The sequence below is a fragment of the Ptychodera flava genome, chromosome 7 (genome assembly GCF_041260155.1).
Source record: "Ptychodera flava strain L36383 chromosome 7, AS_Pfla_20210202, whole genome shotgun sequence".
Lineage (NCBI taxonomy): Eukaryota > Metazoa > Hemichordata > Enteropneusta > Ptychoderidae > Ptychodera > Ptychodera flava.
Window position 1 is genome coordinate 33,380,364 of NC_091934.1, and position 19,053 is coordinate 33,399,416.

Sequence of the window (19,053 nt, forward strand, 5' to 3'; positions counted from 1 at the left end):
GGCAAGCCATTGAGTTGGGACAGGCAACTTGGTAGGTTAACAGTATTCCAACAAAAACGAGTTAAATTATGTTACTTATCAAATCGATGGCAAATTTCAAATTGAATCTCGCAACACTAAACGTCAAGTTATAATTGCGTTATTTTCGGGGCTATATTTCAAATTAAACAAATTGTCAAATACATCTCCAATTCAAACACATGACACTCGACACCACGCTGATTTCAGACACACTACAAAAATCTTAGCGGTTAGTTTGGACTGGTAACTAAGCTTATTGATAATGGACGTTTCAGGTCTAAAGCGCTATTGAATTGAAACTCCAGAAACGTTCAGCACTGTTTCAATAATACGTGTCCTCTTAATTTTTCGTTCATTTTTGTTTCTTTCACAACAGAAAGAAGGTCAAAATCCATCCATCGTTTTGAGTAATGTCCGGACTCTTGAAGTGTCGCCATCGCTGCATCGCCATTTTGTCGATCTTCAGCGTAATCAATGTAAGCGTCGTGACCTACCGCTACCTGACATGTCAATCACTTCTTCATCATATAACGTCACTTCCGTCAAAGTGCCGGAAGTGGCACGAGCCAATTAAAATGGCGTCTACGGCGTCGAGTAACGTATCACGAAACCACACAACATTTTCAAACCATAGAGATTTAATCACTCTGCAGAAAGCAGAAAGTCACAATGACGAAACTGCGATCAAAGAGGCGCCAACATCACAGGGCAACTTCTCACGCAATCACACAAGCAGCGGAATTTCCCCTGGACCGAACTTCAAGTTGCCAAATCTGGATGGCAAAGAGTTTGAGACAATCTTGGAAAAGTACGACAGGATGTTTGACAACAGTTATCTACTGTCACATCCGAAGTCCCATGGCGTTAAATACACAGGCATCATGGGTAAAACATCATTAGTCAGCGGGAGAGATCTGCTGTGCAGATTCAAAACGGCGCAAAAATTGTTCTTTCTCGATCAGAACACCAGCCCATACAAGGAAATCGGACTAGGTCAGTACTTCAGAAATGACAATGGCTTTGATAACTTCAAGAATATATTCTCAAGCTGTGCCGTCGTGGGCAGTTCGTCTTACATGAACGGATCTGCCCTTGGAGCAGAAATAGGTAAGCATACCTTTATTTTGAAAGTATTGCTTTTTTGAACGAAAATATCTTAATATTCGGAGTATTAGAAGATATTATGGCTTACATACACCATACGGTAACATGCGCCTCGAAGCAGATAGTTTTGCAGTAATGGTCAAAACGTTAACTTTACACATGGGAACTTTTACAAGTACTTTCTTTCATACATTGTCAGGAGTGAAAAATCAGAAGTCACCGTGCCAATTTTTGAAATACGAGATTTTCAATTTTGCAGATATTGGAGATTAAAGAGTTGCATCATGATAGACTGCATACGTTCTCAATTGTGGAAAAAAAATCGATTCCCCACAAAACTAAACTATGAAATCTTAATTTTATCGGCTTACTTTTGTGAAAATCGGGAATTTTATTTTCGCCAATAGAGATAACACAGTAATAGCGGCTATTTTTAATTTCAAATATCAGTAATTGTATGATAGCTTAGCCGACATAAGTGTGTGTGACGTCATCTCCTACAGATTTCTAGCATTAGTGATAATGTATCCGATTATCCAGCATTTTGATCCCGTATGTTTTTTATATCAACAAATTCACTGGCAGAGCCAAAACTATAAAAATAATAGCAATAATATATCCACCGGCCTATATAATGGACTCAAGCAAACTTTGCACTTCTCTGTGTACTCAGGTTCGTCTCGTACATTAGTGCGAAGTTTGCTTTCGTCCATTATTGGTCGGGAGGGGGTATATTATTGCCTAAATATCGGATAAGTTGTTTCTGTTGTACCAAAATTTGCACGGTATCCCCCGATTTTTTACTCTTTATTTTGAAATTGAATTGCTGAAAGTTTGCTTGAGAAGGGTTTTAACAATTTAGGTTTATCATATGTCTTCCATTTTCAAGGCCCGAACCTCCTTAGTTTAGTCGGTTACATTGTCGCTTGTTTTCTCCAATTTCTGCTCTGGGACTAAGCGCCCAATACATGCATATCTATAGACGGTTCGTCTAATGTGTATATGCACACGTCTTTTGGGAACCGTAGGCGCAGAGCGGCATTGGGGAAAACAAGCGACTGTGATCGGTCAGGGTGCTTACAATGCAGCTTTTAAATCTTTGCTGGATGGTGTATCGAGTTGCAGACTAGTTGTCTTAGATTGAGAGCGGAACGACAATAATTAAATGTTGACAACCATACGAAAGAAAAGGTGACTTTTCCAGATCGTATCCCGACCGGATCCTTACTACTTTCTTTCATTGTTTCATCGGTCTAGATTCCCACAACGCTGTGCTTCGTTTCAATATGGCACCCACCAAGGGATTCGAAAAGGATGTCGGGACAAAGACGACAATACGGGTGATAAACAATCAGGTTCTGGGAGAGAAGAACGCCGACAAATTGGCCGAGATCATTGGCAACGAGACTTTATTTCTCTGGAAAGATGGAGTGTATAATGGAAATTTGTACAGGGTAAACACGTAATACATTGTGTGTTTGCTTGCTAACTTCGTTTTAACGTAATCAGATGAGGCGAGGCTGTGCCGTACACGGTGCAGGTACCATAATATACTCAGATTTATACTTGCCTTGTACCCCTGTAGTATATCTATACACTTGGGGCAAATCTGTCATCTAGGTGCTGCGCCTTATGATGTATTGTATGATTATTTGTCCGTTTTATTTGAAGCCATACACGACAAATTAACATAATTTTATTACCATGCCTAGCTGCACCCTTTTCATACTTCCTTTCATAAGTCTGTGCCGACCTTTCGCTGAAATTTATCAACTGAAATATTTTCCGGCATGTACGATAAAGTCACTTTTTTACAGGGCCCCGAAACAGTGTCTCATTGAATAGGCCGTCTGTTGAGTCTCCCTGGTAACATAAACACACACAAAGCTGTAAAACTCAAATTAAACATTATTTTAGACACAACCCTGCCGATTGATAAGACAGGAAAAAACCAGAAAAAGTTTTAACTGAGATAAATCCAGACGATGTCGTAAACTACAGTAACTTCATTGTCTGCAGGTCGTAGCTTTGGACGATCCCAAGTGTGTAACAAAGACGGATGAATGATAGAAATCATTAGAGTGGCGCGGCATAAACAAAATTTCCATAACAATTCCATAACAATTAACAATTAACAATTAACAATTTCCATAACAATTCTGCAATTTTGGGATAAAAGCATGAAAATTTGGTGTGGATGTAGATAACATAACATAAATTATCATAACATAAATTAATTTGGAACGCAAGCCATCGCAGGTTGAACATCATTCTGGTGAGGCGGCTATTGTTAAACATAGCGACCATCAATTATTGTAACATCCCATAGATGCTGCTCTACGGATTGTTCTGTGGTGAATAGTTTATGTTGATCTATTACTATCATAAGTGGCCGTTAAGATTACTATTTGCATTTTTTTTATTATTTTATTATTTCATTTTTACCAGAGTAGCAGATTCTCTTAATAAAAAATAAATATGGTGCCACAAGGTAAAAATGGAGGATTAATATTGCCAAATTGAATGTTTTTTACAACGAACATATGTCACACGAGTAGTTCTGTGTACTTAGATTATCAAAAGGTACTGTTCAGAGTTTTTTATTCTTATTTGTAGTCTAGTCGTCGATACACCAGTTTCAGCCATTTTTAGAGTTTTAGCTGGTGTGCATCAAACGTGCAACAAAACTCACTAGGTTTTGCAAACTATAGGCCTAGATCAGCCCATGGCGGTGGTGGGGAGGGTATGAAGCGTCCGAGTGTGAGAATAGCCTATCCCTATGTTCTGGCGATGGATGGGGTATTTCTTAAGGTAGCGGTAAAGGCTAGAGCATCAGTTATAAACTTCAATAAAACTATTAAAACATAAAAGTAGTCAACATTCTCTGTGGAATAAAAAAAACTAGACATTTGGGCACAAAGGCATTGCAGAGTTATAGCCCGTTGAAACTTCTGAAAAACTGACCAAATAAGAGGAAGTAAGGGAGTCCTTAGTGTATTAACTATGGTAGAGGTCCCCTAGCTTTTAAAAAAATGTTTGAAAAGGGAAAGTCATTTTTTACTGTTTTTCAGGAAAGTTTGACAAGGCAGTGCTTGCATTCAGAATGCGTGACTGCTATTATAATGCATTTTTAGATTCTTTGAGTGTCAAAGAGGTGTCAAAACTGAGATTAACCAAAAAGACTGCTCTGTGACTTCAAAAGAGGGGTGCAAATATGGCTTGTTTTCAACATTTTTGAGAGAATAACAGTTTTCCTACATAATTTTATACCAATTTAATCCAACCTTTGAAATGAGATATGGACATGGAATTTTTACAGCCTATTAACAAGGTTACAGATAAGATTTGTACGGCACAATTTTTCTGTATTTGAAGTACTTTTTAAAAAATCGTATTTTGAAATTTGAAAGCATTTTTAATAATTTTTTGATATGTAAACCCATGTAAAATCATAAAAACAAATTTTATTTACAAATCCTGCCGTACAAATCTTACAATTAATAGTGTTAACATATTTATAACTAATTTGGTAATATTAATTTATTATTAAATTCAAATATGTAAAAAAATATGAAAAATTAAATTTTAATATTGATTGGTGTCATATTTCAAAATCATGGCTACAAATATACAATTTTTATATTCTTTGGTGAGAGTATTAACTAAGGAAGTTATCCTGAAAATTTGAACTAAATATCTTGATTCTAACACTTGAAACTTGACATTAACTCTGAGAAAAGAATTGGTGTATAAATAGCCTTTACCGCTACCTTAAGTAGAAACGTTGAGTATGTGCAATATTTTGACATTCTATTTATCGTTTCTAAACTTTATAAATTAGCGCATAGACAAGTTTTACAGGGCGTTCTTCATCTTTAGGCCTAACGTGAAACATTGTGCGGGGAAGGCAGCCCAGTCTCTCACTCTCGTTCATCTACATTCATATATGTAGGCCTACACACAAAAGAGTACAATAATATTTACTGTATAGCAAATCTTGAAGGTTTACCGCTGAAAAACAATAAACACGATTGGAACTAATCTGTGATAATTGGATGGTGAAGTAATGTCGGTTTAATCTGTAAATATAAGCTCATCTGCTTTTCTTTTCAAGTTACACACTTGTTTTTATGAATAATTACTAATATCGCAACATTCAGCTAAATATGAAAATCCAATTATCTAAAATTAGTTCCAATCGTGTTATTGGGGAAAATCTCTTAAACAACACCATAATTGTCAATGTTGGAGATATATAATTATTGGATGTAAACTATCATTAGTACATTATTGGCTTTATTTAAATTTTGACCACGTGGAGAATACGTGTATTTTTATATCAATTTTTGGCTATATGTATTATGTTTTATCCATAATTTTCCATAATTAATTGAACGTAAAACTGATTCTGTGTAATTTGATATTAATTTCCTTGTTTAGAAAATTATTTGATGTCCGTGCTTGGAACCCCCCGTACTTTTGCTCGCTTTTGCATGGCTAGCTAGTAGCTGGCGAGGAGTGATTTATTAGTCCCCACGGACACCGTCCTGGGGGACTTGTAGGTTTGGTCATGTCCGTGCGTGCGTGCGTGCGTGCGTGCGTCCGTCCATCCGTCAGTTCTCGCAGATATCTCAGACATGCCCTTGTCAATTTCTTTCAAACTTTGCACAAGGATAGTACCCTACCCCATACAGATGCACGTCGATTTGTTTCACGATGGGATCAAATTTGGCCGTGTTAGAGACTTTTTAGTTTACACCTCCGTAGACTTCCATGTATAAGTCAGTTCTCCATAGACTCCCATGTATAAGGCCAAGAAAAATAAAAATTTAGTTTCTCATCGTATTTATATTGCAAAAAGGATGCAGTGACACAGTTTTTAATCCCCACGGATGAAGTCCAGGGGGCTTATAGATTGGGTCATGTACGTCCGTTCGTCCATCCGTGAGTCCATCCGTTCACGCAGATATCACAGATATTTTGACAAAATGTCATGTGACCTTGGTGACCTTTGACCTCAAATATACATATTTGTCCATAACTCAGTAACCACAAGTGCTACACCCTTCATATACGGTATGATGGGACACCTTATGACGCCACATTTTGCACCTCATTAATTATGCGCATATCTAATTTTGAGCGAGCCAATAGAGCTAGATGTCTGATTTTTGGTATATAGGGATAACGTTAGGATAGCAATTTTTTGACCAAATGTCATGTGACCTCGATGACCTTTCACCTAAAATATACCTTTATGTCGATAAATAAGTAACTACAAGTGCTATGTCCTTTATATTTAGTAGGATGGGAGACCTTATGACAACACACGCTTTACCTCATTAATTATGCACACATCTAATTCTGGGCAAGCAAATAAAGCCAGAGGTCTGATTTTGGCATATAGGGATTAATTAGCAATACGATTTTTTTTCAAAATGTCACGTGACCTCGATGACCTTTGACCTTGGTTATACATATATATGCATAACTCAGTAGCCCCAAGTTCTATACCTCCAATTTTGATAGGATATTGGACCTTAAGATGTCACATCTCGTACCTTATTTATTATGCGCATATGTATTTCTTTGCTGGCCAATACAGCTAGAGGTCTGATTTTTTTTCCCGAGTTAGAACCATAACTTAGACATGCCTCATGTGTTTCACATTGGGAAAAACGACATAGACCTATGTGCCCATAGATCTCAACATATACACTCCAGTGATACTTCTTAATGACCACATTTCCCTGCCCCATCAAGACTATTACTCCTATTACAAGTAGGGACTATGTCATTGTCAATGACTTGTTCTTTTCAACGTCAATGGTTTATTAGATAGATATGGGTTCATGCCAATAATATTTTGGTGATCGTATTTTTTGGTACTAATTTCTTGGTTGTACATTTGTTATTCAAATGCAACATCGTTGTACCATAGTCATTTATTTGTATTACTCCACTTTCATTCTTTTAAACAAACATGACCGACAGGGAAAGCAAAGCTCAAACACAATTCTATCCATTTGTCAGTCATGTCCATGCTTGGCACTCCCCGGACTTTGGCTTGCTTTTGCATGGCTAGCTATCTGGCGAGGAGTGATTTATTCTTTTCAATGGTATTTGCATAGGCTCAGAAAGTCAGTTTAAACGACAATCCTAAACATTTGCCAATCATCTTCTTGTTATCCACTTGACACGTACACCTCTGAACTAAGCAAGGTAGTGTTGGCTGGCTAATGAGTTGATCAAATGTGATAGAGGGACCGTGGTGATGTATTCCTATAGAAACAGCGGCACTCCAATCCAGATTGAAACATAAACCTCAAAGATTTTAGATAGTTCAGTATTCACAAATAAATTGCACATTCAGTGACATACAATTAGAATAAAATTTACCCCAAATTTTGAACGTTTTGAACATGTCAGCCCAGCTAAATTTGAACTACTTTATAAAGAGTAGCAACAGTAATTATATCGACCAAGTATCAGAGACATGCTTTTCAACTGTAAAACATCCAGTAAAACTGGAGTTAATTCTTAAAGATTATAAAAGATAATTAGATCGGCTCAATATTGGATACATCCAAAAAATATTTTACTCAAGAATGCCCAGCTAAACCTGAGCTAATTTATAAAGTTTAGAAACGATAATTAAATCGACTAAATATCGGATATATCCAGGAAAAAGTTACCTCGAATGCAAGCTAAATTTCTGCTAATTTATAATGTTTAGAAAGTATCATAAGAACAGCAAAATATTGGGTATATCTATATTTTGGGTTAATGAAGAAAGCTCAGCTATATGACATCTATAGACACTTCTGCTAATTTATGAAGTTTAGAAACGATAATTAGAGCAGCTAAATATCAAATATATACATAATATTTTGTAATGAAGAAATTCCAGCTGTCTGACATATCTATTAAAATTTGCTTCAGGAACTCCCAAGTAAACTTGATTTAATGTACAATCTTTATTGAAACGATGGATCAGCTAAACTTTTCCTAATTAGCTGCGCTTATCATATAGCCAAATAGACTTTGCATACAGTCTAGCAAAAAAACCTATAAAGGCACAATTCCGAACCTTACTCCTCATTTATTTGGTCGTAAGTTCAGTATTCTTTTCTTTTTTCTTCTCCTTCACAGCTGGTAGAACACACACTTTGATTTAATTTTCAAAAAATTGCTCTGCCAAAAATATTTAATTAGATTGTCAAACAACACGGCTAGTTTTCAATCGGGTTTGAACTCACAACATACGGCATCCAGTCACCTAGCGGAGAGGCTACAGACAGAACCGCTCGGCTAAATCCCCACTCTCAGAAAAGAGTGGTTCGATAACCGGCTGAGTTGTTACATTTTTCTGACTGCGACCCCTCCACACTTTGTAGAATTTGTGAAGCACTCACGCACGTACGCTCACTATCACACATCGCGCACACAAACTTTATCGAAGCGAAGCAATGAATACATCACTTTAACTGGGCGAAAGACAGCCTCGGGGACCAGCAGAGCTATCAACCCAGGGAAGAAAATACGGCTAGTTTTCAATCGGATTCGAACTCACAACATACGGCTCCCAGTCGCCTAGCGGAGAGGCAACAGACAGAACCGCTCGGTTAATTCCCCACTCTCAAAAAGAGTGGTTCGATAACCGGCTGAGTTGTTACATTTTACATTTTTTTTCAATCGGATTCGAACTCACAACATACGGCATCCAGTTGCAGAAGCGAAGCAATGAATACATCGCTTAAACTGGGCGAAAGACTGCCTCGGGGACAATTCTGTCCGCCAGCGGAGCTATCAACCCAGGTTACGGCTAGTTTTCGATTGGGATTTTAGGTCAAATCTTACAAAGCAAATTTAAAACAAAAAATTAATATGCGATGTTGAGATCATCCATGACCATGATTTTGGCTGACTACTTTCATAAAGACGTGTTCGATAAAAATCAATATCTAGGTACCCCTCCAAATATGATCCCAGTGGCTAATAAATCATATCTTCCCGTTAAAACTTCATTTCATATTTTTTGACATACTTTTGACATGCTTGTTTCAAACAGAAAGATTTCATACAAGCATTGCCTTTTGTATTATGTATAGCAAATATGGTACAATGCAAGATAAGCCGTAATTTGCGATTTAATCTTTTGGGGTATTGGGTAAGTCTTGGCTCTATTTCATGAAAACTAGGAAGGATATTACACATTACAATTTGTCATCTTAAAGAGGAATAAATAGCCATACTAATGATAACCTACAAACCAGGTTATGTACAGGTTATGCTCAGCAGATGACTTACAAGACGGGTTTAAAAAAATGTTCGTGGTTCTCAAAATCGTGATTTTACAGTACCCTTCAAAACATGACCGTAACATCCATTGCATCCCAATATTTTTTCTGTGAAAAGTCAATTTCATTTTAAGACAGATTTCATACAAAGCATTACCTTTTGTAATATGTCTAGGTAAAACATTGTTAGAATTTAAGACAGGCTGTGACCGTAATTTGCAATATAAAATTTGGGGTATAGGGTAAGTTTTGGTCATATTTTATAAAAACTATGGCACATATTGCATATTATAAAAGAAAAATTAAATGCGTTTCAATGTTACTTACTAGCTGGGTCATGTTAAAAATAAGCTCAGCAGATGACTTACAACTTAGGGATTAAAAGCATGCAAGTCGGCAATGCAGTGATTTTGCGGTACCCTTCAAAATATGACAAACAGAGCTATAACATCCTAATATTTTTTCAATTAAAAGTCCATATTATATTTATAATATGTCCCTGTCGTACATAAAACAGATTCCATACAAAGCGTTGCCTTTTGTGTCATGACAAGATAAAAAGTTGTCGCAATGTTAGATTAGTTATAATTTGCGTTCTAAACTTTGGGTATGGGGTAACTTTGGTCCTATTTAATTAAAAAATCTATAGAAGATATTGCATTATTACATTATGTCAATTTAAAGAAGAATAAATTGCCCGTCTAATGATACCCAACAAGTCAGGTTATGTTAAAAAAGCTTACTAGATGACTTACAAGTACTTACTAGAAAAATGCACGTGGGTCGCAATTTCATGATTTAGCGGTACCCTTCAAAACATAACCGTAAAAGTTACTGTATCCCATTATTTTTTTTCTGTTGAAATTCCTTTTTCGTATTCTAGGGATCCCAATTCCCAAGGCTTGTGAAAAATACAGGTTTGTTATCCTAGGGGGTGCAACGTAGAACCCCTCTAGCCCACGGCCTAATATTTCTTGACTCCTGACATAGTGTTATCCTTTGATAGCATCTAATAACGTTCATTTTATGCATCAGAATTGTGTTTTTGTCTGTATTTACCCGTTTAACACGTCAGGTGGTGACGAAAACTTTGAAAGACAAGGCAAATTACTCATCTCATAGATTCTAATTGAAAATATCCACCCAAAGTTACCCGACATATTCTGCAGTTGACATTTAATAGGCGAGAAATCCCTTCTCTGGCGGCCATTTTGAAAAATGGCTGCCATGGCAACGCTTTAGCAGATTTTCGGTGGCTCTCTATCTGACTTTGTCCAAATATATATTAAGACTCATTTGAGCCAAAGTTGGTGCTTTTATCAAAAAATGCACAATGGATGTGCCAAGTTGCACGACTATTACATGTTTTCACCATGTACACAATGATATAGCAATTTTTGCCATAAAGTTTGGGAGGGAGCTTGTGAAATACGTTGCAGTCTCATTGCCTCCCCGGCGTCCGCTACGCAGCTCCCTCAGGTTGCATTTCTGTCACATGAAGAAACGCCCTCAACGGTCTTCGAAGAGAGGCCTAGGCTTACTGATCTGCGCTCGGCTCAACTGTGAGGGCATTAGAATGGTATGAGTTCGCGTAGCCGTCGAGGGGATGTGAGAGAGTGTAGCTGCATTCCGTGCTTTATCATCAGGTCTGCATATTGCATGTTTGTTAGAAATAAACATAAATCTTTCCAATCACATATTGTAATGAAATTTTACAACCACTTTGTCCAATTTTACAATATGGAAACGTTCAGCGTCCTACTCTCTAAAGCGATACATCAAGCTCAGAAATCTGATAGTGATCGCGTGGCTTCGATTAATCTGTTTGATTCTCTGAGTTTGCACGGTGTGTCACATGCAATAATTCGAATGTTGCACAACAATTGTTGTTTCAGTGGTACAGAGAGAGAGCCACTCAGAACTTCTTCGCCGATTTTCTAAAGTGGGTTCATCAACGTGGGCAGAGGTTACAGCCTTATGTCATTCACCCATCGTCTCTGTGGAATGCCTGGGACCTGATTCAAGAACATTCCAAAGAGGCCATCAGAAAGGAAGTGCCAACGTCAGGATTTGTGGGTAACTGAAAATTATGAACCTCGCCATTTGTCTGGTACTTTTTTCCGTTTGAAGTTTACCTTCTTTTAAGATAGGATGCGCCTCGGAAACAGACATTCAGCCTCTCAAACCTTTACAGCGCTCTTTTGGTCTAACTCTCAAGGGTGCTCATTTTGAAGCTCGTGGAATAATTAAAGTTTTCATCTACTTTTTTGTGTGAAAATCGAAAATTTAAACCCCTCCCCAAGGAGTTTTTCTTTCTCCTAGAGCTTTAAAATGAGCCCCCACAAGTTGTAGATCAGAAAAGAATTGTAGAAAATTGAGAGTTCAAGTATCTGTACCCGAGTCGTGTTCTACCTTAACGCGATTATAGGCTTGGCTCTAAATGTGGTATCGCATACAAGATCAGGACAATTTTTCTGTTTTCGCGTCTGCAAATGTTTACTGCTTTAGCTTTTCTTTGGATCCCATAGCAGGGTCTTAGGGAGCCTTCTGTAATGACAGGGGTTGGGCCGTGGGAATTCCGTGCGCACCTGTACTGTACCAGATATGAACTGAAAATGCTCACGTGTTTCATTACATATTGCAGTTATGTGTAAATTTTAACCTTTGCCACATGTTTGCAACTTCATTTAAAATATTATGATCAACGTAATGAACAATAATCACAACTGATTAGGTCATGAAGTATACAAATATGTAATTAGCTGAAATAAAAATATCAAAGTTCTTTTACGGCTGCCATTGTATCACCACTTTATATAGAAAGTGTAATTACCGTTGGCCAAGTCCTTCAAGCCATATATGCCGAGCTGTGAAAGCTCATTAGACATGCAAATTATAAATTAGCTGACATGAAAATGTGAAATGACTTTTGATATTGTTTTAACCTGGTATAATCATCAATATACATAGCATGTTTTGCAAACTTTGATCAAGTAAATCCACTGAGTATATATCCCTAATAAGCAAAGGTCATTAAATATGTAAATTAGGAATTGGCTTAAGCAAAAATGCTTAATGATTTTCAACAATGTTGTATCATGGTATCTGCAATATATGTAGCAAGTTTTGTCAACTTTGGTCAAGTTGATTCAGATATATATATCTCTAATTAGGAAAGTTCATTCAATATGCAAATTAGCAATCGGCTGAAGAGAAAATGCTTAATGACTTTCAATAATATTGTATTATAGTGTCTTTAATGTACATAGCAAGCTTCATCAATTTTGATCAAGTCAATTCAGATAAATATCCCTAATTATGAAAATTCATTTAATATGCAAATTAGGAATTGGCTGAAGTAAAAATGTTTTTTGATTTTCAATAATATTATATCACAGTATCTTTGATGTATATAGCAAGTTTCAACAACTACAATCAAGTTAATTCAGATATATATCCCTAATTTGGAAAGTTTATTAAATATGCAAATTGGAAATTGGCTGAAGTAAAAATGCTTAATGACTTTCAAAAATGTTGTATCATAGTAGCTTAAATACATGTAGCAAGTTTCATCAACTTCGGTCCAGTCAATTTAAATATATATCTCTAATTAGCAAAGTTCATTAAATATGCAAATTAGCAACTCTCTTTCATATCACCCCTTAATGGTTCCCGCTGCTGATATATCTTGGTGTGATCAACATTTGTAGCAAATCTCATCAAAAAGAGTGTTGTCGTTTTTAATGAATATCCGTTTTTTCTAAAATCATTAATTATGCAAATGAGCAAAAAGTATGCAAGTCACACCCACCAAAAACTAATCAGTTCTTGCCATTTGCAAACTTAATCTATGTACTAGATTTGATTCTGATCTGGTAAGCCGTTTTTGAGATATCGGACCAACAGACAGACAGACAGACAGACATACAGACAGACAGACAGACAGACAGACAGATAACGGACACACAGACAGACAGATAGACAGACATCGCTGCGACATATGCTCACGTGTGTAAACACGTGAGCAAAAAATGTGACCCTCCCCTATCCTTGTATCTAAAATGCGACCCTCCCCCCTTGTCCGGCATTCTAAAACTTGACCCTCCCCCAAACAGTATTCTCCCCAGGAATGACTGAAATAGTATCAGCTAATTTGCATCACAATTAGTTTAATTGTTATGTAAGTTACGGACAGAAATCACAAGATGAGGATTCGGGCGCAATTTATCACCCAAACGTTTTGCAGGGTCATGCATTTGCGAGAGGGCCACCATATTTTGAGCAACTATAAGGCGGCAAGATGTGGCTCATATTGTGCTTCACCAAAAATATCAAATCATAATAGCAAACTATTGACAATTTTCCTTCACACAACAAGCTATATCTGTACATTTATATATGTTTGATAATATATGTAAATGTACTTTGCTTTCAGTGGGAAGAAAAGCATATATGTGTGTACAAGAAATGGGATTTTTCGATTTCATTGAAAATGTTGATTTACTATACTTGCTAGTCTGTGAGGAAAATATGAATATGAAAAAGGAATTGGAATTTCACCGAAATGTTTATTCACTAGACTTTGTAGTCTGTAAAGAAACTATGAATAATTTTTTCCAATACAAAAATAGGTAAATCTGTGTATTTATGTACGCTTGATTATTCATATGAATGTACTTGGATTAGACTAGGGTGGTTCACCAAAATGTAGATTCACTATATATGGTAGTCTATGAGGAAACAGTGAATTATTTTTTCCAATACAAAACTAGATAAATCTGTGTATTTGTGTATGCTTAATTATTCATAGGAATGTACTTGATTAGACTAGGGTGGTTACAAATGGATGCATGTGCAAGAAATTGGATTTTGAAATTTCACTGAAATGTTGATTCACTATACATGGTAGTCTATGAGAGAACTATGATAAATTTTTCTGCCAATATAAAACATAAAACTAACAATATCTGTGTATTTATAGACATTTGATATTTGGTATACAGTTTGCCATCTTTCCCATATGTTTTTGTTTCTTATCTTTCATCAGTTTAAACCGTTCAAGGTGTATAATGTAGGATACCATTGCATCTTCTTTGCTTGTGAAGCTTGTCAATAATGTGTATATATTTAAAAGAATCAATGTATTTGGTTGGCAAATTCCTATTCAAGAAATATCAAATGGACATTCAAAGGCTTGGCCGTAAAGTCATCTTCTGTTAAAAGTGACCCTCCCCCCAAGATAGCTTGATAAAAAGTGATCCTCACCCTTGGACAGTTTTCTAAAAAGTGACCCTCCCCCTTGCACAGTTTTCTAAAAAGTGACCCTCCCCAAATTCCCTCGGTCCTACCCCTTGTAATTAATGAAGGCTCCCTTAAGCTCGATGGTGATTAAGTGCAGCTTTCGTAAGTGTTTATCCGAAAGCCTCGTAAAAGTTTCGTTCAGATTCGAATAAGTCCTATTGCACTTTTGTCATAGTAGTATTCTTGTCCTTAATCTTAACCTGCTGATATCTTATGGCGTACTTGAGATTACCAAAATTGATGATCGAATGATACCAGTAGGGTAATTGCAGCGACACATCTTCAGCCAAAAATAGTGTTGTCGTATTTTCCAGGAGTCCTCATCATGCTGCGATTATGTCAGAAGGTCGATATCTACGGTTACATCACACCAGATAATTCCAGTTGTCACTACTTTCCGATGAATCGACAGTGCGCTCCCTTGTCTTGGCATCCAATTTTCCCCGAAAGAGGAGTTGTGAAGAGGTTGAGTGAGCGCGCTGTTCAGGATCCGCTGGCAGCTGAAAAGGGACTTATCACTGTACCTGGCTATCCTTCCGTGTCATGTTGAACTTTTCCGTTTACACATGTACCTTACGATCGTCCAAAGAGAAGCCTATGACATATACAGATGCCTCACATATATATTTACATATATATTTACATTATTTCTACCATGGTTGGAAATCTTTAGGTGGAATGCGCATCGGACAGATATTTGGACCCTCAAACGTTTCCAATTCTCTTCTGATCTATCACTTGTGGGGGTTCATTTTATGATCTTGGCGTGAGAAAACGTTTTACCGTCTTAATTGTTCGAAATCGAAAATTTTATTTTTCTCCATAGAGTAGCACAGGGATGGCGGCCATTTTGAGTTTCAAATATTGGTATTAAAATCTATTTGTTTCTCTGGTACCAAAATGCACGGTGACTCCTGATTTTTATTCTTGATTTTGAAAAAGAATTGTATGAAGGTTTCTTGGAGAAAGTTTGAGCAAAAGCTGAGGTCTTCCACTTTCTAGGCGCATATTACTTTAACTAGAAGTAGGATGATAATAATTACATTTACAGAGCAAGGTATTGCAGTAGGCATCCATATGATTACATGACAAGCATTCATATCCTATTCCAAAGACAGTATTGGATGACGTAATCCTATGAAGAGATGCTCGTTTAATTTATGAAAATTTGAGTTGTGATGTTGTTGTTTTGAGGGAAATTAGATCGTCGTCAGAAAATTTGCTAGTTTAAAGGTTATGGAAATCCAGCTCTCGTGTGCTTGCCAATCCAATATGATCTCATCACCGAAATGTAGAGACGATTGAAGGTGTCTGACGTAGAGGGCGTTGAAAGTGACACGCACATATGTTTACAAGTGGAAGTGAAAACTTTGTACGTTATAACAGTGGGGTTAAAGGTATACAGTCACCTGTAATCTAAATATGCCCATATATGGTCAAAGGAGCGTTCTTTGGTATTCAAAATACCCATGTGAGGGTGCTGTTTTTCAAAAGCGGCCACCCGCTTAAAATGTGTGATCGGTTAGATTTTCTTTCCATGGTAACTGTGGCAAAATTGGAACAGATGACAGTATACCTTCAATACCCAAAACCTCTGTCGTAATTTGTCAATTTGCCAAATTGTATGCTTTTGGCGTAGATCCATATAAAGAGTCAGTTATCCGTTAATCACAGTAAAACTCTTACCTGACCGGATGACAGTTCAGACAGCTGTTACGTCATCAGATTGACAACGCCATAGAGTCATTAGCACCTAGAAAACGTATACGACATTGACGTCAGCGAGAGAGATTAGCCATAGCACGGATCGATATCTTGGTTTTACAGAAGGAAAGCGGATGAGTACGTTTTAAAACAATCATATTGACAAACCTTAATGGTAGCCACATACGTTTATTTTCCAGTGGAGACTGGGGGTCGCCCTCAACCATAAAACCTCTTTCACAGGGCCGAATGCAACTATGGACAAGTCAGGCATTCATCCAGAGAACTGAAGACTTCACAAAGCCAGTAATCTTAATTACAGAGAAAATACTAGCTTATTATTGGGTAAAAATGATCATTTGCAGGAGTGCAGTGACAAAGTCGGCCATTTTTCATGAATTTTGTTTGATACAAGATACTACTTATATTGATTGACATGTTGAAAGATAATGAATGGGTGACCATGCATATATTCGAGCCCGGTTTTAGACACGATAAACGAAACATCGCGAAAAAGAATTAATAGTCATGACCAAGAATTAATGGTCATGACCATTAATTCTTTTTCGCAAATGGTTTCATGTATCGTGTCTTAAACCGGGGTCGAATATATGCATGGTCACCCATTCATTCAGTATATTTCAACATGTCAAACAATATAAGTAGTATCTAGTATCAAACAAAATTCGTGAAAACTTGCCGACTTTGTCCCTCTAAGTAGAATGCTCCTAGCTCGCGGACAGACGTTGACTCTCAAACTTTTGCAAAATAATTGATTGTCAAAAAAAGTATTTTTTAATGTGAGAGTCCTAACGTCTCATTCTACAGGTACGGTACCGTAGGATAAACAATTCTCTAGAGCGCGCGCATGCGTAATCAATTCGTCGTTCTACGTTGAATCTACAAACGCATTTTGTTTTAACCACATCTATGTGTCGTCTGCGAAGAAATCTGATTGTGGAAAGCTAGTTTATTCAAAAGCAATGTGCTAGTACTTCTGATAAATCACCAGTCACACAACTCATTTGGCTGCTCATATAAGGACGTGAAGGAAGAAAAATCTTGTCAAGAAACTAAAAAAAAATACCGTCAAGGACAGTGTGCTCACATTCGGTTTGAATTGGTAAATTCAAGAAATATTTAAACCAGAAAAACAAGAATGACAAAAGCAAATAAGGTCTGCAACTTAGGTATATGTACTTGAGGTCATCTTTAGGAACATGCATATCAACTTCTATAGCAATGGGACAAGCAGCCCTACATACATAAGCAAATGTCAACAAAAAAATTAGCCAGAGAAGTTTGACAAAAAGAAAAGGTGGGAGACTGGGGAAAAAATAAAGAGTGGGAAAAAATGTACAAGGGATCTGGTAAAAAGTCACGCTACCTCATCAATCTTCTATCCCCTACCCCCTACTGAATATCAAATGTTCCACTCCTTACATAAGACCAGCTGGCATGGCAGCAAATGTATTTACAACCTTGGGGATGTTTTAATTAATGCCATGAGTGCTATTATTCGAATGTAAACAGCACTTAAATCAGTTACAGATAGTGAAATGCATTCCACTGTGGGGGGGGGGGGGAAATTACAACATCTGGAATTATCCTGGATCCAAATTTCTCATCAGTTCTTGTGTGTCTTACATGCAAAAATTGCAAAAATTGGTTAGCAATGAAAATATCTACCTCAGCTTTGTTTTCTGGATCAAATTTTACTACAGATTGATATTAAATATGACAAAATTATGTTCACAGCCTTCAAAACCCTCTCACAACATATCCTGGGTTGGTGTAGGTCATTTAAGGTCACAAAAGAAAATTACCTAAAATATAAAAATGTGGAGGTTTCCAAACACTTTGAGCAGAAAATTGATCTCATAACATCCCTCGGGACTTTTGTACCAAATTACAAAGCTATCAGACAAGTAATTTTGAGAACAAGTTTTCTTGACCAAAAATGACAAAATTGTCTTAAAAATACAAATTTGTATATTTCAGGACAATTTCCACATATCTAACTATTGTCATCTCTGGACATCTGTACACCAAATATAAAGCTGTCTGTCCAGGGGCTTTAAAAAGGAATGTATCTTTTAAGATTTTTTGACCAAAAATGACAAAAATTGCCCCCAAACAGTAATATTTCCAATTTTGTCGTATTGCAACAATTAAAAGGGTAACACCCTTGCAAACATCAAATTTGAGAGCAATTGGGCTAGTGGTTTAAGAGAAGAAGACATTTTACTTAAAATGAGAAAAGTAACCAAAACATTCAGCAAAAATACAAAATTCAAGATATCTTCACGATATTCATTAAACTGATTTTGATCAACCTTAGGAACCTGTATACCAAATATCAAAGCTATCAGATTAGTAATTATTCAATAAAAAAAGTTTTGACCAAAAATTTGGAAATTGCCCCAAAATTACAAATATTAAAATTTCAATTCAATTTGTATACACTTGACTGAGGTCATCCTGAGGAACATGTATACCAACTTTCAAAGCAATCAGATGAGTGGTTTTAGAGGAAAACATTTTTGACTAAAAACAGGAAAAAATTACCCTAAAAATAGAAACATACAAATTTCATCCCAAATTTTAAACACCTACTTTAAAA

At 36.6% G+C, this 19,053-nt stretch overlaps 1 protein-coding gene across 1 annotated transcript; it reads left to right on the top strand.

Moving 5' to 3' along the window:
* The first annotated feature begins 397 nt into the window (after positions 1 to 397).
* Positions 398 to 15,619, top strand: LOC139137332 (beta-galactoside alpha-2,6-sialyltransferase 2-like). The gene is made up of 4 exons (XM_070705364.1): positions 398 to 1,128; positions 2,383 to 2,579; positions 11,321 to 11,501; positions 15,041 to 15,619. Exons 1-4 carry the CDS (start codon positions 432 to 434, stop codon positions 15,274 to 15,276), a joined length of 1,311 nt encoding a protein of 436 aa, XP_070561465.1. The 5' UTR covers positions 398 to 431; the 3' UTR covers positions 15,277 to 15,619.
* Positions 15,620 to 19,053: the final 3,434 nt, after the last annotated feature.